General features: G+C 44.3%; 1 protein-coding gene across 6 annotated transcripts; it reads right to left on the bottom strand.

Moving 5' to 3' along the window:
* Window positions 1-202: 202 nt before the first annotated feature.
* rtn1a (reticulon 1a) lies at window positions 203-20,830 on the bottom strand. 6 transcript variants are annotated; one of them, XM_067614215.1, is made up of 9 exons: window positions 20,301-20,830; window positions 12,477-13,202; window positions 11,032-11,718; window positions 2,956-3,163; window positions 2,713-2,851; window positions 2,402-2,471; window positions 1,975-2,021; window positions 1,821-1,879; window positions 203-1,061 (listed from the first exon to the last, which is right to left on the bottom strand). In XM_067614215.1, the coding sequence occupies exons 1-9, from the start codon at window positions 20,521-20,523 to the stop codon at window positions 1,019-1,021; spliced, it is 2,202 nt and encodes a 733-aa protein (XP_067470316.1). In that variant the 5' UTR covers window positions 20,524-20,830; the 3' UTR covers window positions 203-1,018. The 6 variants fall into 6 exon arrangements, with proteins under 6 accessions (XP_067470316.1, XP_067470317.1, XP_067470319.1 ...); XM_067614216.1 differs by lacking the exon at window positions 20,301-20,830 and adding an exon at window positions 15,088-15,198; XM_067614218.1 differs by lacking the exons at window positions 11,032-11,718; window positions 12,477-13,202; window positions 20,301-20,830 and adding an exon at window positions 10,799-10,835.
* Window positions 20,831-21,090: the final 260 nt, after the last annotated feature.

The raw sequence follows: 21,090 nt of genomic DNA, 5'->3' as shown, positions 1-21,090 counted from the left end.
CAGTGCCAGAATTCACTGGCATGTATTTATAGCTCCCCATTCCAAGTGTCCCGTCCAATGCTTTCCTTGTATACTGTAAATTCTGCACAGTTCCATGAGGCGTTATCACCTCAAACTTAGCCGTAGCGTCATACACAAACTCATCTTCAACTTGTGGTCGTCTTATGAAGGCAAACTTGTCAGTAAAGGTGGCTGAGGAGAGTTATACATCAAGGTACATTTATTTTTCTTATTCTTGTAATTAAATACATACTGTAAGTGCAAATAGTTAAAGAGTCCAGGGTCTAAAGAACTACAGAGTATAGTTGAACATAGTACAAAGTTGGACAGTTATTCAAACAAGCTAAATATCACCAGATACTCCTCGTCTTCATAGTAGTCGTACAACTACCTAAACATGAGCGTGTGTATTGTTCCTTATGGTTATACAAAAGCAAAAACCCTACAATTACCACATCTAAGACGCATATTGTTAAATTATTTTGTGCTTGGAAACACCAAAAGGAAATAATTTTTGATATTTATATATATTGACATATACTGAGAGAAGCCCCATCTGCTAACTCAGAAACATGAAGCAGTATTTAACATTGGCAGCAGAGCACGTCTGTGGGCATTTAAGCTTTTTTTGTGCCAAACCGTACAGTTTGTGGTAAAAGCACTGCAAAGCAAAAATGTAGCGTGATATTAAAAACGGCACAAAAGATATCAAATATTATTTACCCAAGGCTCGACTTCATGCACTTTTATAATAAGCAACACAAAAAAAGTCAGTTTCTTTTGTTTCGAGTCGTGAACTTGTCTACCCTAGAAACAGGATTATGTACGTGTGACTTGTGTGTGTTAGTGTTTAGACTGCTATAGACAGGGTGAAGGCTTCTCCAGTGGATGCTTTTAGAGAACACCAAGATGACATAGCACTACGCTCCACAGATGACCACCAGGCTCTTCAACAGTAAGCGGGCTGCCTGCCTCTGAGCTGGACTGGACTGTCAGCTTCTCTGTGAGACAGACAGGTCTACTCCTCCTTTCTCTTGGCCCCGGGGATCTTCGCTTGGATCCTGCACAGAGAAAAAAAACAGCGTTAATATCATGTTTCCAACAAGATGTTTATTCAAGATTAAGATGTGTTTGTTCTACTTCTGCACCTGCTGTTTTTGTTCTGTCTCCTTTTATGGCAGGCAGTAGAGCCAAAGAGTCAAGTTTTACTGAAATTGGAAACTTGATAATGGTCTGTGCAAAAACTACCCATCAATTTGGCATCAATTGACCCTTTTGATACCTACAGACAAACTTGACTCTTGAATTTTCTGGGTTAAGTAGGACCCAGTGAATATAGAATAGCCCATTTCAGACTTTTTTGTCAAAAACATTTTGTTAATATCTGTAACCCTTATTTTTTATTCAACAGACTTGATACTCTAAACTGTTTGGTCGTGAGATGAATGAAGGTAGCAACACAGATGGTTTGCTGAGCACGAATGCTATTTTCAGCAACACCCTCATCCACACATTTTCAGGTACACAGATTAACACCTGGAAGTTGCCCTGTCTTGCATTTTGGCCACTGAGCAGCTTCACTGGTGCTGTGAAAGCACTTTGCTCAAAAGTACATCAGCGGTTCTAATAAAGGAGGAGCTTCTCTTTTATGTTTTGTCTGATCATGATCAGACTTCAGTCAGTAAAAACTTCTCACTTTATCTGTAGGCACTGTACACTATTTCCTCTTCTTCTTGTTTGTCTTTTGCAGCTTACAGGTACAGTTTGTTCTTACATTGTATGTGAACTTCGAACAAAAAGTCTGACTGGCAAACACTCACTTTCCCACCACAGAGTTGACCTGGGTCCGTATTAGTCCCACATATTGATCGATCTGTGCCTGAAAACAGAACAAAAAAAGAAGGGATATAAATATCAGAATACATTTTCCAAACCACATTTGACTTTAGAAATCATGACATGGAAAATAATTACCTGATGTTTCTCATAGACCACAGGCATGGTGAACATGGAGACCACAGCTGTAGGGAGAGAGAGAGAGAGAGAGTAAAGGTTAAAACATTCTGACCTACAGTGAGAATATGCTCAAACAAGAACACACTGGTGTCAGCAAGTTCCCCGGCGCACCTCAACCACTACACTTATCTAATGTAAACTGGAAAAGTAAACATATTGTACATATTCGGCGGGGGAAATGAATGTGTCCGATAAACAAACAGATTTGGTTCTGGCATAAAAGAATGAACAGAACAAAATATCCAAGTCTTCATGAGATGATTGAACTTCTGACACAGAAAAGACTAAAACTGAAGTGTCACTCAGTCACAGCAGCGGTGTCTGGACGTCTGTACTGGATAAAATTGAGAAGAGTGAGATGTGTATCAAGTCAGGATGACCTCACCTAGGATGAGCAGTGTCAGGCCGTTGAAAAGAGCGCCCACATAGGTCAGCAGCCACATCAGAACAGCAAACTGAAACACACACACACATACATGACAGTTTGATCTAATTAGCCTGCCCGCATGACATTATAAACATGTATTATCAGATTATTTTGGTTTCAGCTTTCTTAGTTTTATGATTTGCTGCTGAAGCTAAAAGCCCTGAGAGCTGATCCTTGCATAATTAAACCAACTGACAGATGATGTCACCCCTTGATAGCAGAGTGAAAAGGCAAAGAGTGATGGTATGTACAGTAAGTATGAGGCAAACCTTCAAGGAATCGACCAGATCTTGTACGAGGAACAGCCTGCGAAGCTCCTTCATGCAGGTGTTGGTGTACAGCAGGATTTTGTCGGCATATTTGCTAATCTGGTCCTGGGATAGAGCGATTTCCATCTCCAGGTAGGCTCTGGTAACAAATACAGGGACAGAAAACAAAGAAAACACTTGAATGCCAAAGACCTTTTAATGAAATCCACAGTCTGTTGTGCTTCAACGTTCTCTGTTACTCACTTGAATGGATGTCCCTCATCGGTCTTCTGCACAGCCTGAAGCACAGACTTGTAGATCCTGAAGCTGATGGTGGCAGAGAGGGCTGCCAGGGCTAAGTAGGCTCCGACGCTGACCACACTGAACTGGGTCAGGGAGAAGAGGAGCAGAAGCACGCTGCTGAACACGGCTCCCGACTGCTTCACATTCCTCCAGTAGAGCAGGTCAATAGCTGTAGGGGGGGTTGAAAGAAGCACAGAACAAGGAGAAACAGAGTTAGGACCCACCGAATGACCTGACCTCACTCTCTGTGACATGTACTGTAAGCCGTATCCTTTTCAAAGTGGATTAGGCTGCAGCGCGCTACACACCACACATTTGGGTCAAATAACTGGAAGCTGTTCACAACCCAACGTCCTCTGGAGAGCTCCGGCTGTCACGTGATTCTGTTTTAACCCAGCTTCCTAACCCAGCTTTTTCATTAGGTTAGACTGAGGAGCTGTGGATCTGGAAGGTGAAGGTGTCTGAGTGACGACTCGTCAGTTCGGGCTCCTTTACCCCTATATATAGAGCGACCTTTGCTAAGATAATAGCTGACTCTCACATATGGAGCAGTCGCTGGACTGGTGGGGCTTCATATTTGCATCTGACGTATGCTTATCGCCAATGTGGCACCTGGTCTGCTCTCATACGTACACAAACATACATACAAACAAGCAGAGGCAACCGTGTTACGCTGAAAGTACACCTGCACAGCCGGCTTGCAGAACAGAATTAATGATTGACCTATAGCTTCGTGAAGGCAGAGGTAGAAATAGACGCACTATCAGCAGCTCAGATAACGGTTCAATGTGACCTGGCCAGAAAAGCTTTCCTGTGGTCAATAATGAAGGATGACGATGCTTCAATGCAGTATCTCAGTATGCAGTGACTCCCTATGCGATTCCTCCAAACCATCTCATTCATACATACGTCTGAACACCAGCACAGGCACCCGTACATCATACTGCACTCTTTTCCTTCCATTCTAATATTTCTTGTCTTCTTTGGTTGGTCGGGCTTGTAATTCAAAGCCGCTAGCACAGATGAGAGACAAGTGAGAAGTGAGGATTAGCCCAGTGTACCATTACAGCTCCAGTGGCCGACATGGTCGTCCTCTGGCAGTCGTCTGTGTCGGCTGGCAACACTGGCTTGTTTCCATGAGAACTGTCGGCTGCTTGTTTTACCTCTGCTGAACCAGCTGCCTCCCCCACTACGACTGCAGCTCTAACAGCACTAGCTGAGCTCACCGTTCCTCTGCAAGTACGGAAACCTGGAAATCCTTCATGTCACAGGGAGGCGAGCAGAAGAAGTTTTTGAAGAGAACAGCTCCTGAGATCCCTTGTGTGTCTTACTCTTCCTCTCTGAGCTGTCCGCCTGCCGGCCTGCTCTAATTTTAGCTGTGGAGCTGTGAGCAGCATAGTGATGACGGCCATCTTTGCTCTCCACTAAAAGGCATCTGTGGATGCCAAAAAGGCAGGCTAAACCTGGGAGGCAGAAAAGTCATTGTGGCTATGTGAATCTCTACTTCTACTTCTCTACGCACCATAACTGTCCCTACACTGAAGAATAAAACATGTCTTCTCTTATCAAAAAACAATAATGACATACCTATCTGCCCTCCTCCCACCCCACTATCAAATCAAACACTATCATTCAGTAACAGTGAGATCCATGTGCCCTCGCTGCTGTTCTCATGCACCACTCCCCACAGAAGCCAAACTGACTGATTTGAATGAAAATTTGAATGGAGATGCTGTGAGAGGAACACAAACACACACACAAAGACACAAACACACAAACAGGCACAGGTAGCTCATCCAGCAGCTGTAACAACACACAGACACATCCGCAGACACAGCAGCCCTGGCTCGAGAGACAGGTGTAGACCGGCGACAGTGACTGTGCCTTGTGATGCGCCGCACAGGCTGCACGCAGACTGAAAAGCTTTAGCTAGTGCAGTAGAAGCATGTACTGACCTGCGGCTCCCATGGTTGAACAGGGAAAGAGGCAGTTGCTTTATTCACGGACAAAAGGAGAGCACTGAAGGGGGAGTCCCCCCCTGCACAGGAGGGGAGGGGCCACTGCCACACCAGCAAATCAGCATCCGCCTGAACAGAGGGGGACTGAGGGAGGGAGGGAGGGAGGGAGAGGGGAAGGGGAGGGGGGGTTGGGGGGCGTCTATGGGGCGCGGTTGCCAAAGAACCACATTGCAATCCAGCACACACACATATACACACACACACATACACTCTCTGTGAGCTCTTTTATTCTCAGGCAGCCCCGCTGACACGTGACAGACTGCCAAGCAGTGAGTAGAATAAAAGACAGTGTATCAAAATGGAAAACAAAACTAGAGTTCTTTATATATATAAAGACCAAATCATACGACTTCAGTGGCCAAAGATGAGAAAACTACCGCGCAGACCGTAGCCATATTCTACTGCTCCATTAAAACGCTTGGGTGGCAAGGATCTGCCGAGCACCTGCCTGATGCAGTTACCATAGTTACCGTGCTCCATTTTCTCCCCATCGCTCACACACACACACACACAGAGAGAGAGAGAGAGAGAGATGGAGAGATGGAGAGACGGAGAGGAAGGGAGGGGCCGAAAGAGGAAGAGGGAGCGGCGAAAAGAGCGTTCCTTTGGGAGCGGGGAGAGATTGATTTGCTCCGAATCTGGGGAATCAGCTATGTGTCTCGACTCCCCGACTCATGAAGACAGCCACTCCCTTTATTGTGAGACACAAAAGGACAAAGGCAGGTTTAACACCAGGCCAGCTAGTTGCCAAGTGTGTGTGAAGAAATGAGAAAAATGGTGTGTATGAAAGCCTTAAAGAATGTTAACAGACAGGGTCACATTATAAAGCTTAGATTTGACCAAATTGTGAGTCTCATTTCTGACAGTTAAAGAGGTTCGCTGCCTAATTTGTGTGGTGCAGCTGGTTTTCTGTTGACATTTCAAGTGTCTACACTCAGTTATACTGATATTTATATTAAGGTAAGTACTGGACATAGAAAACCCAGTTATATTCTGACTAGACAGCACAGGTGACAGTTTCATGTCATGCAGAACTAACACAGGATGTCGGATCAAAGCACAGAGGAAGTGCAAATGCAGCCTCGTGATTCTCTCCTCTGATATTCAACACACACCGAGAGAAAACCAGAGCAAATGATTAACACCAGTGACAATAATATGATTCCCCCCCTCCCCCCTTTTCTCTAGTGAAACTAGTTTAGCCTGACCTCATTAAATCACCGAGAACATCCTTGTGGCCTCAAACAAGCCGTCAGCCGGAGTGAGCAAACATGGAAAGGGACTTCAGCTAGCATGTAGGACTTGAGTGTCAGACTGAGACTGTAACCTGGACTTGAGTATGACATGGCGATTATGAATGTCCAATTTTTGTTATGAAAGGGATTTGTAAAATAGTTTCAGTTACTCACATGATGGACAAAGGTGTGTCAGCAATCTGACATTTTGTCCAACAGCAGGAAAAATTTCAAGCATCCTCGACAGGAAACAATCTTGAATGTATTTCTACTGCTTGATTCTCCTCTTAGACTTATCTGTATCATTTCACTTTTTTGCCTTCTAAGCGTAAATCATACCATGTTAAGTCAAAACATCCGAACTATTCCTCTCTTCTAAGTGTCAAAGACAAATTATTGCCAAATGCATATAAATAATTTGAAATAACTGCAAATCAAAGTATTCCTAAGTCTTTACAAAGTTGCAAATATGCAACGTAAGACCACAGAGAATCTCTAAGATTTGACTATGTTCACTTTTTTTGAGAAACCAGTATAGAAACCAGTGCAGCCAACATATTTATTAAGCAAAGCCACATCCACTCACCTAACTATCTGTGCTGTTGACACTTATTGTCGTATATTTAAGAATATGTAGGCTACCCCAATTCACAAGTTGGCACACATCCGCCGCAAGGCACGTGTAAACAGTAGAGTATAATGTTCATGCATTAGAAGATCTTTTAGTGGTGATGTGTCATTTTAAATCCCTGATGTATAATTTATTTTGAATAAATCATACATAGATGACTCAGTTTTGGATATATCTGCATCGTTGTCAACATTCCTGGGTGGTTTGGTGGCAGTGAGTCAGCACTGTGCTTGTGCGATGAGAATGACTAAACATAAAAATGCCTTCAGCTTCAGGCTGATGTATCAACATGCAAGTGCAGGAAATAAATCTGCTCAATTTCATCCTTTTGCTGTGCTGACTGTATCAGCTTAATTTGATGCGTTCATAACGTTGTGGAGAGATTCAGATCTGATAGATTATTGTGTTTCACAGTCTCTGACATCAGTTTCGGCTAAATTAAATGGCTAATGACTCAGTGGAATAATGACAACTGGGGGTTTTGACATTGGGATGTTTTTGCTTGATTGCTACACATCTAGAAATCAGAGACTGCTGTGGTCTCTGTTTGGAAATAATAATCAGACTAATCGATTGCATTTCCGCTGCTCTCCCAAACCTAAAAAGATGGCAGATAATAAACCACAACCAGAGTGGAGGAAGAGGCGCCATTTTCTCTCATGCTCCCTTTTATACGAGCCCTCCATGCTATGGAAACAGGCAGACGGAGGATGCTCTTCTCCGGCCCAGTCTCTGCAAGGTGCCATGGCAGCCGAGGAGATAGGGCTGATGTAATCAGGATGGGTGTGCCCCGGTTACCATGGAGACAGTCTGTCAGTGCCGTCCGGATGCTCTGGCTGCCTCGTTACACAAAAACAGAGCATACGCCATATAAAACCAGCTCCCCTGCACGGTTGCAAAGCGGGGAGGGCGATAACAATGACACGCCTTAGTCTACAACACTGGCATCCATATTAACATGCACCCAAAACAGATGGCTCCCAGCATGCTAGTGTGTATACACTTATTTTCCAAAACACCCACCAGCGTCTCTCACCCACTCTCCCTCTTTGTTTTTTTTTCCAGACGCACACACATGCAGCAAAAAAGGATCTGTCATTAGGGCGTGTCCTTGTAAAAGGGGGCGCAGGTAAACGGCATTGTTCGATTCCCCGAGACTTGACAAATATGATTAGATGGCAAATGTACACATGCAGAGCACACGCACAGACACACGTTCAACACTGCACGCCTAAAGTGTCATGAATATTTAACCTACATGCAGAGATACCAGTCCATCTCTCACAGCCACAAAAACACAGATAATTGATGAGTAAATCACAGTAAACACATCAGTACCCTGGCCCTTCCAGCCGCTCCAGGAGCTTTCCTTCTTGGTCGAGTCTGCAGTGGCCTGCATGCTGGTGATCAGTTTTGTCCCTGTTCTCTCTCCCACTCTCTCTTTTTTTCTGTATCGTCTCCGTTTTCTTCTTTGTCTCCCTCTTCGGTCGCACCGGCTCACTCACTCATCCCAGAAAGGCATGAATGGTCGAGAAAAAGGATGCGGGGAGCGAGGCTCAAATAGACAGCGAGGGAGGAAGGGAGGAAGGGAGGGAGGGAGGAAAAGGTTTCCAAGGTGCTGCCGGCTTGCGGAGCACACAGACTGATGCCGTGGAGCAGCGCTGGCTAGAACAGAAGGAGCAGGGAAAGTGCGTCTGTGTGCGTGTGTGCTGGGGGAGGAGGGGGTGGGGGGGGATGTAGGGTGGGGGGGTTGGGGGGGGGTCAAATTGTAAACACCACACCACAGTTGCTGCTGCAGCAAACCATCCATGCAGTGATTAAGAGAGGGGTGAGAGGATGGGTGGTGATAGTCTGAGGATAAGCTTTTTTCTTGAAAGGGAAGGTACCCTCGTGTTTACAATAAATCCCCTTAACATGGTCTCAGAACTGACTGGTAATAGTGGGAGGGTTCCCACATACACTTTGATGAGACACCAAAACAGCTGGATGCATTACTCATTAACTTTCTAACCTTCCTTGTAGTTTGTTGATATTTACAGTGTAAAATAATTACATTTTTTTGGTGTAACTTTTTTTTAATATAAGCAACAAATACTGCATGATACCACGTGCTGTGCAATCAGAAAGAATGACGGCAGGTCTTCTAATAGTCTGATGTCATGTCACACACCAGACAGGATGCAATAGTGTTTTATGAAGGCTGAATATGGCTGGACTTGACACCATGTTGCTGAGGGAAAATATGGTAAACACCCACCTCTGTTGCTCTTTAGTTGCACAGAACAATATTTAAGGTTGTAGCCAGAGATTCAAATGGCTGTTTCCACTATGACTCACTGATAATTGAAGAGGCAAAGTACTTTGTGCTTCAATAATTTATGAGGAGAGACACTGTGCATTACAGCACAATGCTCCTTGTTTAGTGCCTTCAGGATGTGTTTGTGCTTTACGATTTCCTCCCCATGGCCTGTGACTGAAAAAGCGACGCAGGATGCTTGAAAGCTGAGGGCAAACGAAACAGCACAGTCACTGTGGTGTCAGCATCGAACGGAAAACGATTCCCTCGAGTACAGTTAGGGGGATAACGTCATGTTGCAACCCTATCAAAGCCGTTAGGACTGTCTCCTGTCCCCCCCTCCACTGCAGACAGCCACACCTCACACCTACTGCTCGCTGCAGCCGTGACAGGCCTCAATGCCAGTACCAACCAAGAAAAAACGGATTTCTCTGAGACAGACCGAACACACTCCCCCATCACTGTTGCCATGGCAACCCGTGTGGAAGTGCACTGAGTGATGAGAATAATATCTTCTAGTCTTCATCGGAGCAGCAATGACAAAGGTGCACTGCGCCCTCTAGTGGCGGACAAAAAAATACACGTGACCTGCTTTTTAGCATTTCCAGAACCTTCTCTGTCTGAGTAAACAAAACAAAGAGGAGCGTCATCAGCTGGTATTCAATTACGTCAGCTTGTTAAATTATTCATTTCAAACATGTTACTATTCATCTGACTCAATCGTCACGTAATATTGGAGCAGGGAGCCTCATTTGTAAGTTTTGGGACATCTATGCACTCGTCTCTTTGGAGGCCACAAAGCAAATAACAACATTAATTTAAATGTGATTTCTTTAGCTGTTGAGCTGAAATTTAAGTGGAAGCTTTCACAGCTCAGAAGTAGGAGCGTGCCCCAGTTTTGGCATCACAGGATTATGTAAACTCACTGTTTACAAGGGCAGAGAGAGCAGCCAATAGAAGTCAAAATGCTCTTGCCAATATCAAATGTGCAGCTTAGACAGCATTAACTCCTGCTGACTGTGACAGGCACGTCTGACTTATCTAATCCCAGGATGTTAACGAGTGATGTAAGGAGCCAGATGCTGTCAAGAAGATGCGGAAAGATCTTTTTTCACAGCATCTGCAATTCTATATTTTGTTCTGTGCATGTTTCCACTGAGATCAGAGAAGACTGTTTATAGGTTTGACAGTGTAGCTGTCAGGTTTATTGCCAGAACGTGAATCATTTCATCCTCACTCTGCTTCCCCCCCCTCCCCCCCTTCAAATGCACCACCAGGGGGAAGCAGACTTCAGGCAAGCACAACATGAGCACTTCTCACCCACCCCTGGCACAGAAACACACACAGCAGTGGAACATCCCATCTCTCTTAGCAGTCTTTTTTTTTTATTTTCCGGCCTTGTCAACAAAACAAAGCCACAGCACACCATGCAGGTTGCTACCGGGAGGTAAACAAATACAAGTCTGGCGCACGTGATTTGATTAGAAATATGCTGTCAGTGATATCCAAGCTGTTTTTTGTTTTTATTTATCCCTAAATATGATGGGGAAGGTTTAGAACAGAAATGCACATGCGGTAGCTTTTCCACTCAGGCACAAAGACACATCAGCAGATACAACGCTACCTGTTCCACAAGCTGACTGCATTATTTCTGGAAAGCCAGTACTCAAGATAGTGGCATATTAGCCAAGGTGAAACCACTGCAACAATGAAAAGATTACAGACATGTTTTGTGAAACCTTAATACTTCCACAAAGAAACAGTAACAATGTGAATTCTTACAATAGAAGAAGTAGAATGCAGAGTTTGAATAAGAATGGCTAAAAGATTTAAAAAATCCAGATTTATCCGACTAACCTTTTTGTTTGTTAAAGCCTTCTGGGAAGATTGAGGCAGCAGGTTTTCCTAGGTCTTCTTTGCCTTCAGTGGTGTGCTTGAACATGTCGTCCTGGTGGGGCCTCTCCAATCGCACCTCTGGGGGCACGGCAGCAGTAGGGGGCTTGGGCTTGCTGAGGCGATCCTCCTCTGTTTTCACTGGTGTCTTGACCTTTTCTGTGATCAGGGGCTCGGCTGGCACCGTCTCAGGGGCACTGGGGGGAGGGACGGTACTGGGAACCAGGGGAGAGGGAGTACTTACTCCCTGTTTGGGGCCACTGAAGCCCTGCTCTCTCTTTGGGCTCTCTTCAGACGCAGACTCAATGAAGAGATCACTGTCAAGCTCTGCTTCTCTCTCCTCCCTCAGAATGCTGTAGGCCGTGGGTGGAGCGTGGTTGCCAGCCAGGCCGAAACCACCCTTGGCGACCGGGGGATTGTCAAAAGGGCTGTTAGGCTGGCTGAAAGTACCCTTGCTTTGAGGCGGCTGGGCAAATGGGTTGCTGATGGCCTTGGGAGGCTCTTCGGACACCAGCTCAATCTCTGAGTCTCCAGACTCTGCACTGCTGCCATCGTGCTCCCTGCTGCTAGCCTTTGTGCCTGGACTGCTCTTGGGATCTGCAGGCTTCACTGCGTCAGCCTTGAACATGTCATGGGAGGGGAATTCTTTTTCTGCTCACAGAGAAATGTAGAAAAATAAATAAGCATTAGAGTCTTCATTCACATTATAAATCCAGACATACAGTCAAGGACAAGTGCTAAAGTAGCATTCCTTCATTATGGCATTTACAACATAAATATGAAATATATCTGACAAGAGGTGGGGGATATGCAGCTGCAAAGATTAGTCGAATAATCAACTGATTAGTCAATCAACAGAAAATTAATCGCCAACTATTTTGATAAACGATTAATCATTTTGAGTGATTTGCTTAAAGAAACAACTAATCTGAAGTTCCAGCCTCATAAATGTGAATATTTTCTGGTTAATTTAGTCATCTGTGATAGAAAACTGAAAATCCATGGGTTGTGCATTGTTGGTCAGGACAAAACAAGACTTTGGGAAACAGTGACTGACATTTTCTGAATTTTTTTAGACCAAACAACTATCGTTAGTTGCAGCGCTAGACATGACAATATACTTTATACTGTGAGATGTAGAGATTTTGCCACACTGTTTGTGCTGAGTTAGTGATCCTTCTCAATATTTCTGGTTGTATTAGGTCATTGAAGATGATGTGGGAAATGATCATGGGCTATATTGGATTTCCATCTGGTTAATTTACCCATAAACAGTTTCTCAATTGATTTTCCAGATGAGTTACAATCTATTATCAGATATATTCATTATCATGATACACGTGTGTGTGTGTGTGTGTGTGTGTGTGTGTGTGTGTGTGTGTGTGTGTGTGTGTGTGTGCTGTGCCTACGTGTTGGTGAAGCATTGGGAGTGGAAGCAGGGCTGTCGTCCTCTGGCTCTGATAGTGTCACGGTGGGAACACCCTGTAAGCCCACACTCAGGACGTTTTCACGCTCAGACACGGTGACTGGAGGGGGAGGCTGCTGGAGCTCGGGCTTGATGGCTGGAGGCTGGGACTCGGTCAAAGTGATCTTAACTGGGCTGGCTGTCTGCGGAGTGCCGCCCAGGTTACGGTAGGAGCGGTAGTCTGACAGCTCTTCATCAGATGGCTCCTCCACGTAGGGGAAAGAAGAGGAGCCCAGTGCTGAACCTAAGTTCTCCTCTTCCTCTTCCTCATCTCTTCCAGGGTTCTTATCCATGTAGCTGCCCAGCAGGTCACGTCCAGTTGAGCCTGTGTCCATCAGGCTGTGCAGAGCCCCCTGGTGCTGATCATGGCGCTCATCCCCGTGGCTGATGTCCATGTAGTTGTAGGAATCTGTCTTATCCAAGCCCATCAGAGATTTTGGCATGTCATCGGCCAGGTCAGAAGTCATTTTGGTGCTGGAGCTGAAGCTGTAGGTGTCAGTGGAGAAGTGGTCCAGGTCAGAAGAGCCAGAGGAGGGCTTGGAGGGCTTCAGGTCGTCCGACAAGTAGGAGGCTTCTCTGTCTGATGTGAAGCTCTGATTGGATCGCAGGGAAGTGTACAAATCACCATCGTCATTCATAGGCTTCCTAAACAGGCCAGACATGGAGTCATCTACAGAGACCAACAGGAAGAGGGAAGAAAGAAGTGAAACACTGACAATAGACACTCTCATATCATCATATCATACAATGAACTGGTTCAGCTATACTTTCTGAATGGAAGGTTGCTTGGAACAACAGACTGACACCGACGTCTGTGTCACTCATTCAAATCAAACCATCCTGTGCCTGAGCTGTTTGATTAATAACAACATCTAGTTAAACAAGGCTACGCTTCTGCTGGTGGCGCTGCTAGGGAGAGGGACTGTGGCACTGTGAGAGCAGCACAGTCACACTGGGTGCATGGCTGTGCAGATCAGTGAGGCAGCAGTAACAGAGGGTACTTGTACCCGGTGTGGTACAAAGGGAGATTGTTCAGACCCCCCCAAAAAACACAGTGCCACAACCAGAGTCTGTTCTGAATCACGCAGGCAAAGAGCTGTCTATAGTCACATCTCTGTTCTGTAATCACTAATCCTGCATCTCCCCTGACAACTTACACAAGTGTCACAAAAATTAACACACACACATAAAGATGTTAACAATATACTGTTGAGCAAGCTAGTATCTAGCTTCTCCAAAAAATGCAATGGTTAAAGCTAGGTTGACAGAACAGTTCAATAATAAATGTATAAAATGAATATTTCACACACTCGTCATTGTCAACACACATGCAAACCTGAAATAATAATAATCACAGCCACAATTGCAGTGTTAATTCAACTACAGCTACCTTAAGAATCTGAAATGGACAGCCAGTGTTGGTGTTAGCTGTGAATTTGTGTTTGCTCTGCTGTGAACTATCACTCAACATCTCACTGAATAATTTGTTACAATGCTGCAGGGAAGCATTAAGGACGCTGGTATTACATATGTGTTGCAAAACAGGAAGAGACAGACTTGATAGGAATGTTATTTTAAATCATCGGCTCAGAAGTCAAGGTCAAGTCAAATATTCAAATATGTCTGACTTCCGGTCTAACTCCATAGAAAAACACACTCCCACACATGTTCACACACAAAGAAACAAATCTTTAGTACCCGCACGTTAACACACAATGTTGATATTTCTGTTGTGTACAAGTCTGAGTTTACAATTTCACGAACTGGGCTCCTCCTCCTGCTCTCCAGCCCTGCTTCTCCCAGGGCAGTGGCAGTGCTTTAAATAGGCTGAGTCCAGCTGCTGGGCTGGATAGGGGGGAAGATTTAAAATAGCAGCCTTAGGGTTAGCTCTGGAGGATGCAGACTGACTGACAGAAGACCCAACAGGTCAGGACGTCCCGTCCCTCCCATTGCTTCCTCCGAAAAGCCCCACCACCCTTCCCCTCTGCTGTCCTTCCTACTGCTGTTGCTCCCTCTGCTTATGTTGTTGCACACAGTCAATAACAATACATCACACTGCAGTACAATGGCATAAACACTACACACCCAAGCTGGGACACAAGGCGGAGGGATGGCGTGACATGGTGAAAAAGCAAAGCCCAGATGCTCCTGTGCTTCAGGTTATTTTGTATTTATGCTCAAATGTCTTACAGAACTGCACTGCTTATGGATCCAAACGGTGTGTAAAATAGATGAGCACAGCTGTTGAGACAAAACCATTTCAGTGACACAAATGCCCTTGGTGAACTACTAAAGCAAACCAACGTATAATCCTCTTAGTCTACTACGATGGTATACGTCCCTTCAGTCATCACCCTGGCAACACCATCATAATCTAACACTCACTGATTCACTGTACAAATACCTACTGTGCAGATGTGGGAAGCACTCAGAGCCACTACTAGCTGTGAAGAGAGGTGAACTGCCAGTAATCCTGTTGAGTCCTTACTGTAGGCGACACACCCCCTCTCCCCCGTCCAACCCGTTTTCCACGTAACAACACAGAGTAAACTCACCAGCAGTTGCGTAAGTCATCTGCATCAATTAAGAGGCTGGATGCTCATCTTTAATTGCCACGAGTGCAGCCGCTCTGACAAACTTGGTATGTTAAGATTGAGGGCATTTTTGAATCTGCTGATATGGCGTAGCACCCAGACACTGGGAAAAAAAACCCCACAAGGCGGAGACAAATGCTTTACTGCACTCGGATGGGATTGGATGTGACAACAGAGGAATTCTCGGGCTCAAACTGTGGCCACACAACGTAATCATGTCACTGAAAGGATGGTGCAGTTAGATAAATAAGTCCTGTGAAGGGGCAGTCCTTTTGTTGTCCTCTGTGCAAAGCTGGTGCAGCCCCGAAACTAATGCAGCCTGACAATCTGTGCTATGCCAGGCATGGGCTCCTAATTATCAGGCTACAGACAAAAACATGTGAGCGCAGACAATATCAAAAGCGCCCGAGTTGCAAAATGAATATATTATCACTTTGAAATGAAGGGTTAGCTGAGCTGCATGTGGGACTCAGTGCACAGTAGGGTTTTCCCCCCTTCAAGACACTCGCTGAAGCTATTCAAAATGTAATAAAGTAAATCAACTAATTTGGATAACATAAAAGGGATTTAAAATTGAGGAACTGCAGAGAGAAATATCACAGTGTCTCTCACACTCGAGAAGGTCATGTTGTCTCACTTCTTGCAAGCCACGAGTCCAGTGCAGAGACAGAAGAGATGGTGCCGCTGGTTCCAACAAGCTGCTCTGACTTTCAAAGGAACAATATCTGTCAGTCTGTATTGTCCAAGCACACGTCATCATTCATCCCTGCAGTATTTCAGCAGTATTCTTTTAAACATCTGTAAATCTGCTGCACGGTAACGATTGGATGACTCTATCCATGACCTTCTCGACTGTGGTGTTGTCTTTCAGGAGTTCTGTTTCACTCCATGACCTTGTGGAAACCAATCCATCGAGACGCTCACAGGGCTCCCTTTTCAAAAGCCATCTATGCCTTTGACATTAAATAATATGCTGTAGCTTTGTTATTGTTAGTGTAATCATTTTCTCAATGTCGCACTGTTGTCGCACCCTAATAAGAAATTTGCTATATATGCAGTTACTTTACAGTTGATCATAAGTTAAAAAAAAATATTGAAATTTATGATACATTTAGTGTTATCTTTTTTATTATTAATGTGGAATAAAAGAACTGAATCAAAATGTGATTCATACTGTGATTCTATTGTCATTATGTGACTTACTTGTCATAGTTTTAATGGTCTCTGGTTTTAAGCTTTGGTTATGATGTTTATGTTCATAATGTATTGATTACAATATCCTTGGCTGGACAAACACATGCATGCTAGTGACTAACTATACCACTTTAACGTCTGTTAAGTAGCAGGAAATGGAGGCCATCTGAGAGCTGAGGCACAAACAAAACTACTAACAGAGGTCGATAAGAGAACAGCTGTGCTGAGGGATTCAACTGCTCTGAGCTGCATTGATCCAAGACAAAAGAGACATACAATTACTGTAAGAAACATCCACCATTCTTAAAAAAAAAAAAAAAAATCACCAAAGGCCACACAGGAGAAATGTTGTTGTTCCAGTGGCCTTTGACAAAGATAAATCAATCTGGAGACAGTTTAAATAAGAGCTAATCTGCCCCCATTCAGATTCCGAAGCCGTGGTACTTACAGTAGGACCTGCCTTTCCCTGTATTGATTGTATTTTTCTTGCTTGGATAGAGCTTTGTGGATGAATGGGAAGGATGTGGGAGGATCCAGACTGAGTGTCTGCGAGCTGTCTGCTTTGGGTCAAAGCTGTCAATTCATTGCGACTTTGGATTGGTGTTTCGCTTTCATTGTACAGACAGAATTTGGCACTCAAGAGTACACAGACGCAAGCAGGGTAGCAGGTGTGCATAGGCTACAATAACCTACAAACAAAAAATTATATATATAAATGGACTATACTGTTTGTAAGTGCCTCTGCTGATAGTAGCTCTAATCCCATGAGCAGTTTTGCAATACTCTGCTCAGGGATTACTCTGCCCACAGGCTAAAGAGCCGGACTGAGACAGAATAATTGCAAACACAGCATCATATTTCACATACTGGCTTTTAATTCGATTCAGGGTAAACACATGGGATCAAAAATTATAATTTATTGATATAATGATAGCAGTAATGCTTTGTTGTTGTCCCCCTGCAGTGAAGCTTTTTGGAGTCGGCCTGTTATGTTTTTATCTGTCCTTTTATCCCTCAGCATTAGCTAATTGGTCCTGGACACAGATGAAAATGAATGAGATTATAAACCCGGCAGGTACCACATAGGATGTGGGCCAAAATCATCCTGGAGAGCAGACACAAAAGCATGAATTGCACACACTTTTAGCCTTGTTTAATTATGTAAGGTGCAAGACAACATATTTTTAACCACAAGTGCTAATAGATGAAGAAGGTTTTCGGACTGGCAGCTTCTCTGCTGACCTCAGACATCTAAAAGCCTTTCTGAGAGGAAGACACTGAACTGAGAGTGTCTGTGAAGGAAAGGGCAGTTCTTTGTATTATCTGGTCTGGGCATTTGAAATATCAGCCTTCTCATCACAGGCTCGCCTCTCTTGCCATTAAGCTGCCCCCCCCCCCCGCCTCCTCCTCCTCCCTTTCCTCCTCCCCTGTATTATCTTGCATCTTTATCATCCAGTCTGAAAAGACCTCGCACTGCTTGCCCCCCCCCGGGAACAGGAGCAGAGCTCTCACCAGCTAAAGGCACAAATGCAGTCCAGCCGAGTCCACTAAGTGCTTTCTCTATCTAAAAGATATGGAAGAGACCCAGCCAGACATATGCTGCCTCATCCTTGTCACCGATGATATGCTGAGACGGAGAGTTTAATCCACCTTCCGGGCACTGGATTATGGGAGATGTTTCTCATGACTGATGCACTTTGTTAAGAAATGATAAAGTGACCATTATGATGCACTGTAAGGGGTGAGAAAGAGCTTGTTGGGAAAAAAGAAGGATTTCGTTATGTTTGTTTATAAGTGACAGTGCATAAATATACACTTCTTCTATGCCAGAGAGCAGCGGAGAGCTATTAGACTCACCATCTGCTAATAACAAACTTGACTGTGGGGTTTTTACAACACATTTAGACCTCGTCGCGACGCCTCTTGAAGACTTCACAGGGCGTGAAACTTGTGAAGATAAAACAGGATATACTGTACTGTCTGTGATCTGAGGCTAAGGTTCTGCCCTGTGGTAATTTAATACAGCTGAAATCAGCATTATCAGGGTCCTGTGGGCAGATAAGTGTTGTGAACAAGATTTAGGACAGGCAAGGATCGATTACTGAGAGAGGCAATTCTAGACATCTTGAAGGGATACGGTTTCTGCTCAAAGGCCAAACTTCAGACACTTGAGGTATTATTTTGTGCTTATCTACCAGTAAAGTAGGGGAGGAAAGTGTGTGTGATGTGTGTGTGTGTGTGGGGGGGGTGTTGTTGGGAGTTAATGCCTTTGACAAAGATCAGAAGAGACTATAACATGTCTGGTCAAGAGGAAAATATCCACCCTGCCCTGCTAAGATGTGATGAGATCTGCACTGTTCCTACCAAGAACCTAAGTGACAGAGTAGATTACTTCACTCATATGGACGAAGCTCAGCGGGAGTCGCAGCAAAAGAGACAGCCCTCGTTTAGGAATCAAAACACAGTCTCTCTGTGCGTGTGTGTGTGTGTGTGTGTGTGTGTGTGTGCACCTACAAAAGTTTGGTCTTGTCTGGCTCACTGTTATAAAAGTAGGGCATGTACTTTGTTGACTTCTTCTAGAAAGTGTAGGCCAAACACGGACTAGCCAGTTCATCATTTCACACACATTTTACGCTCAGTCTGCTTCAAGAGGATCATTTTTAGCTTTACTAGTAAACTGGCTTTGGATGTTAAATTTCTAATTTTTTGCCAAATTCTATGCCTCAAAAGGATTAAAGTCTGATTTATGCATTTAATAATGCTATTGTGCTTCATGGATATATAAAAAATAATAATAATGTTTCTTGTTTGGGCCCAGCAGCAGCTAATGAAATTAAAAAGGCATGAGCAGAGAGAGGAAACTAGGCAGCTTTTTCTTTTTCTTTTTTTTTTTTTTTTTAAAACATCATCATCTCATGAATCTTTCAGTGAATTCGTGAATGAAAGTGCAGGGCTCTAGTTTTGCTCGCCAGGCGAATAGTGAGCCCTGTTTCTTCAGGATTAAAAATAGCAGCGTATGAGCCGGGCTGCGCTGAGGAGAGTGACGGACTTAGAACTGAGGTCTGCATGATGTTCCAACAAAAACACAGCTTCCATTGTCCAATTATAGTGAGAGAAAGTTTCAATTATGGTATGCAACCGTATGCTCTTTTGCTACTGCTGTGACCTTGCTGTTATCTTCACCCTAAAACTACAATATCCTCCCAGCAGAGACACAGACCCTCATGCTGCCTCTACAAGATCTGGTCTTAATAAACATCATACATTTTAATATCACATTATTCATCATTTCTTCAACAAATAATGTAACAATATCATTGGCACCAAAACAGGAATGTAGGATAATAACAACATATTTTGGTCTATTGATAAACTGTAGGATTAAGTTATTTTCTATCCATTCACTGGCTATGAAATCTGGGGGATTTATGCCTTTAATCTACTTATTCTCTCTCTACTCTCACTATATCAAGAATGCAGGTATTTATTTATATCTATAGGCCTTCATGTGAGAGCTGGTACATCAGTTACACCAGAGTTCAACAGGCTATTTGTTAATGCACGCTGCATCCCATCTGAACCCTTTCGACAGACTCAGATCTCATCAATAAAATTAGTTATGTAGACCAGTGGGGGGAAAAACAGTGGGCCATATTTGATGTCTCGTTATTATCAAAGGCTGGTGTTGCAACCAAGTCTGACTAAGACGTATAACTGTTGTGACAGCTGATTTACTTTAATTCTTTGGAAGTTAGTCGCTTCTCTTTGTTTCTGTGTTTTTTCAAACGCAGAAGTTTTTAACTGAAGTTGGCAGACAGACCGTCTAAATCTGTCACAAATGGCTGCTTCTGTCTAGCTGTATTTGAACCTGAATTACGATGTGGGATTGTTTGATAGGCGGTCAAGTGAAACCTAATGTGGCTGAAATACGACAACATCTATAAATATTGAGACTTAACCGCGATAAGTGCCCGCTTTACCTGTAGATGCAGTTTCCATAGCAACGGGAGGCCTTTTCCCGTCGTCCTGGAAAGGATGAAATTGTTGATCCAGGTCGCTCGCCTCCTCGCCGCCTCTCGGCTTAAAATCTTCCCGTAGCTCGTCGAACCGGGTCGGTGTGTTTCCCAGCAGACCGTTCCTCTCATAGTCGTCCCCAAACCACTTCCCCTCTGAGCCTAGCTCCTCACCGGGCTGAGCAGACATGCTTTTTTTTTTCCTGTTGTCGGGACAGAAGATGTTAGCCTACTAGCTACTGGGCTCCTTCCCCTCTCTCTCTCTCTGCCGTTTACAGGGGCTGTTGCGGTAAACTAGATGAGCGGTGGCGACCCTTTGCGCTAGGATGGGTGACGGAGACAAACACACACACACACGCATAAACACACACAACAATGCGGCTCCTGGCTGGCTGGCGTCTGTCAGCTGGGTGTTTGTAGACGGTGCGGTTCGGTCGGTCGGTCGGGGGGTGAGCGAGAGGAGAGGAGAGGAGAGGAGTGAGGTGGATTTGTTTTTAGTTCAGTGCTCCGGCGGTGACGTCATGTTGTCCGAGAGGCTCAGGGTTGGCACTTTATTTACACATTTATATATGTATAAAAAAATATGAAAGACGTCCAAATGAAGTCAAGTATTTGTCAATGACAGCAATATTACGGTTAGTATGGAGTGATTCTATATGCAGAAGTCAGTGAAATTTATAAAGACAGCGGAATTAGCGGCTCTGTAAGATAAATTAAACAGTGTGAATTTCACGTGTAATGTTTTTTTTGTCTATAA

Source organism: Thunnus thynnus, chromosome 16, assembly GCF_963924715.1.
Source record: "Thunnus thynnus chromosome 16, fThuThy2.1, whole genome shotgun sequence".
Taxonomy (NCBI): Eukaryota; Metazoa; Chordata; class Actinopteri; order Scombriformes; family Scombridae; genus Thunnus; species Thunnus thynnus.
Note: the sequence above shows the minus strand (reverse complement) of the source record. Positions and strands in the feature narration are given on the sequence as shown.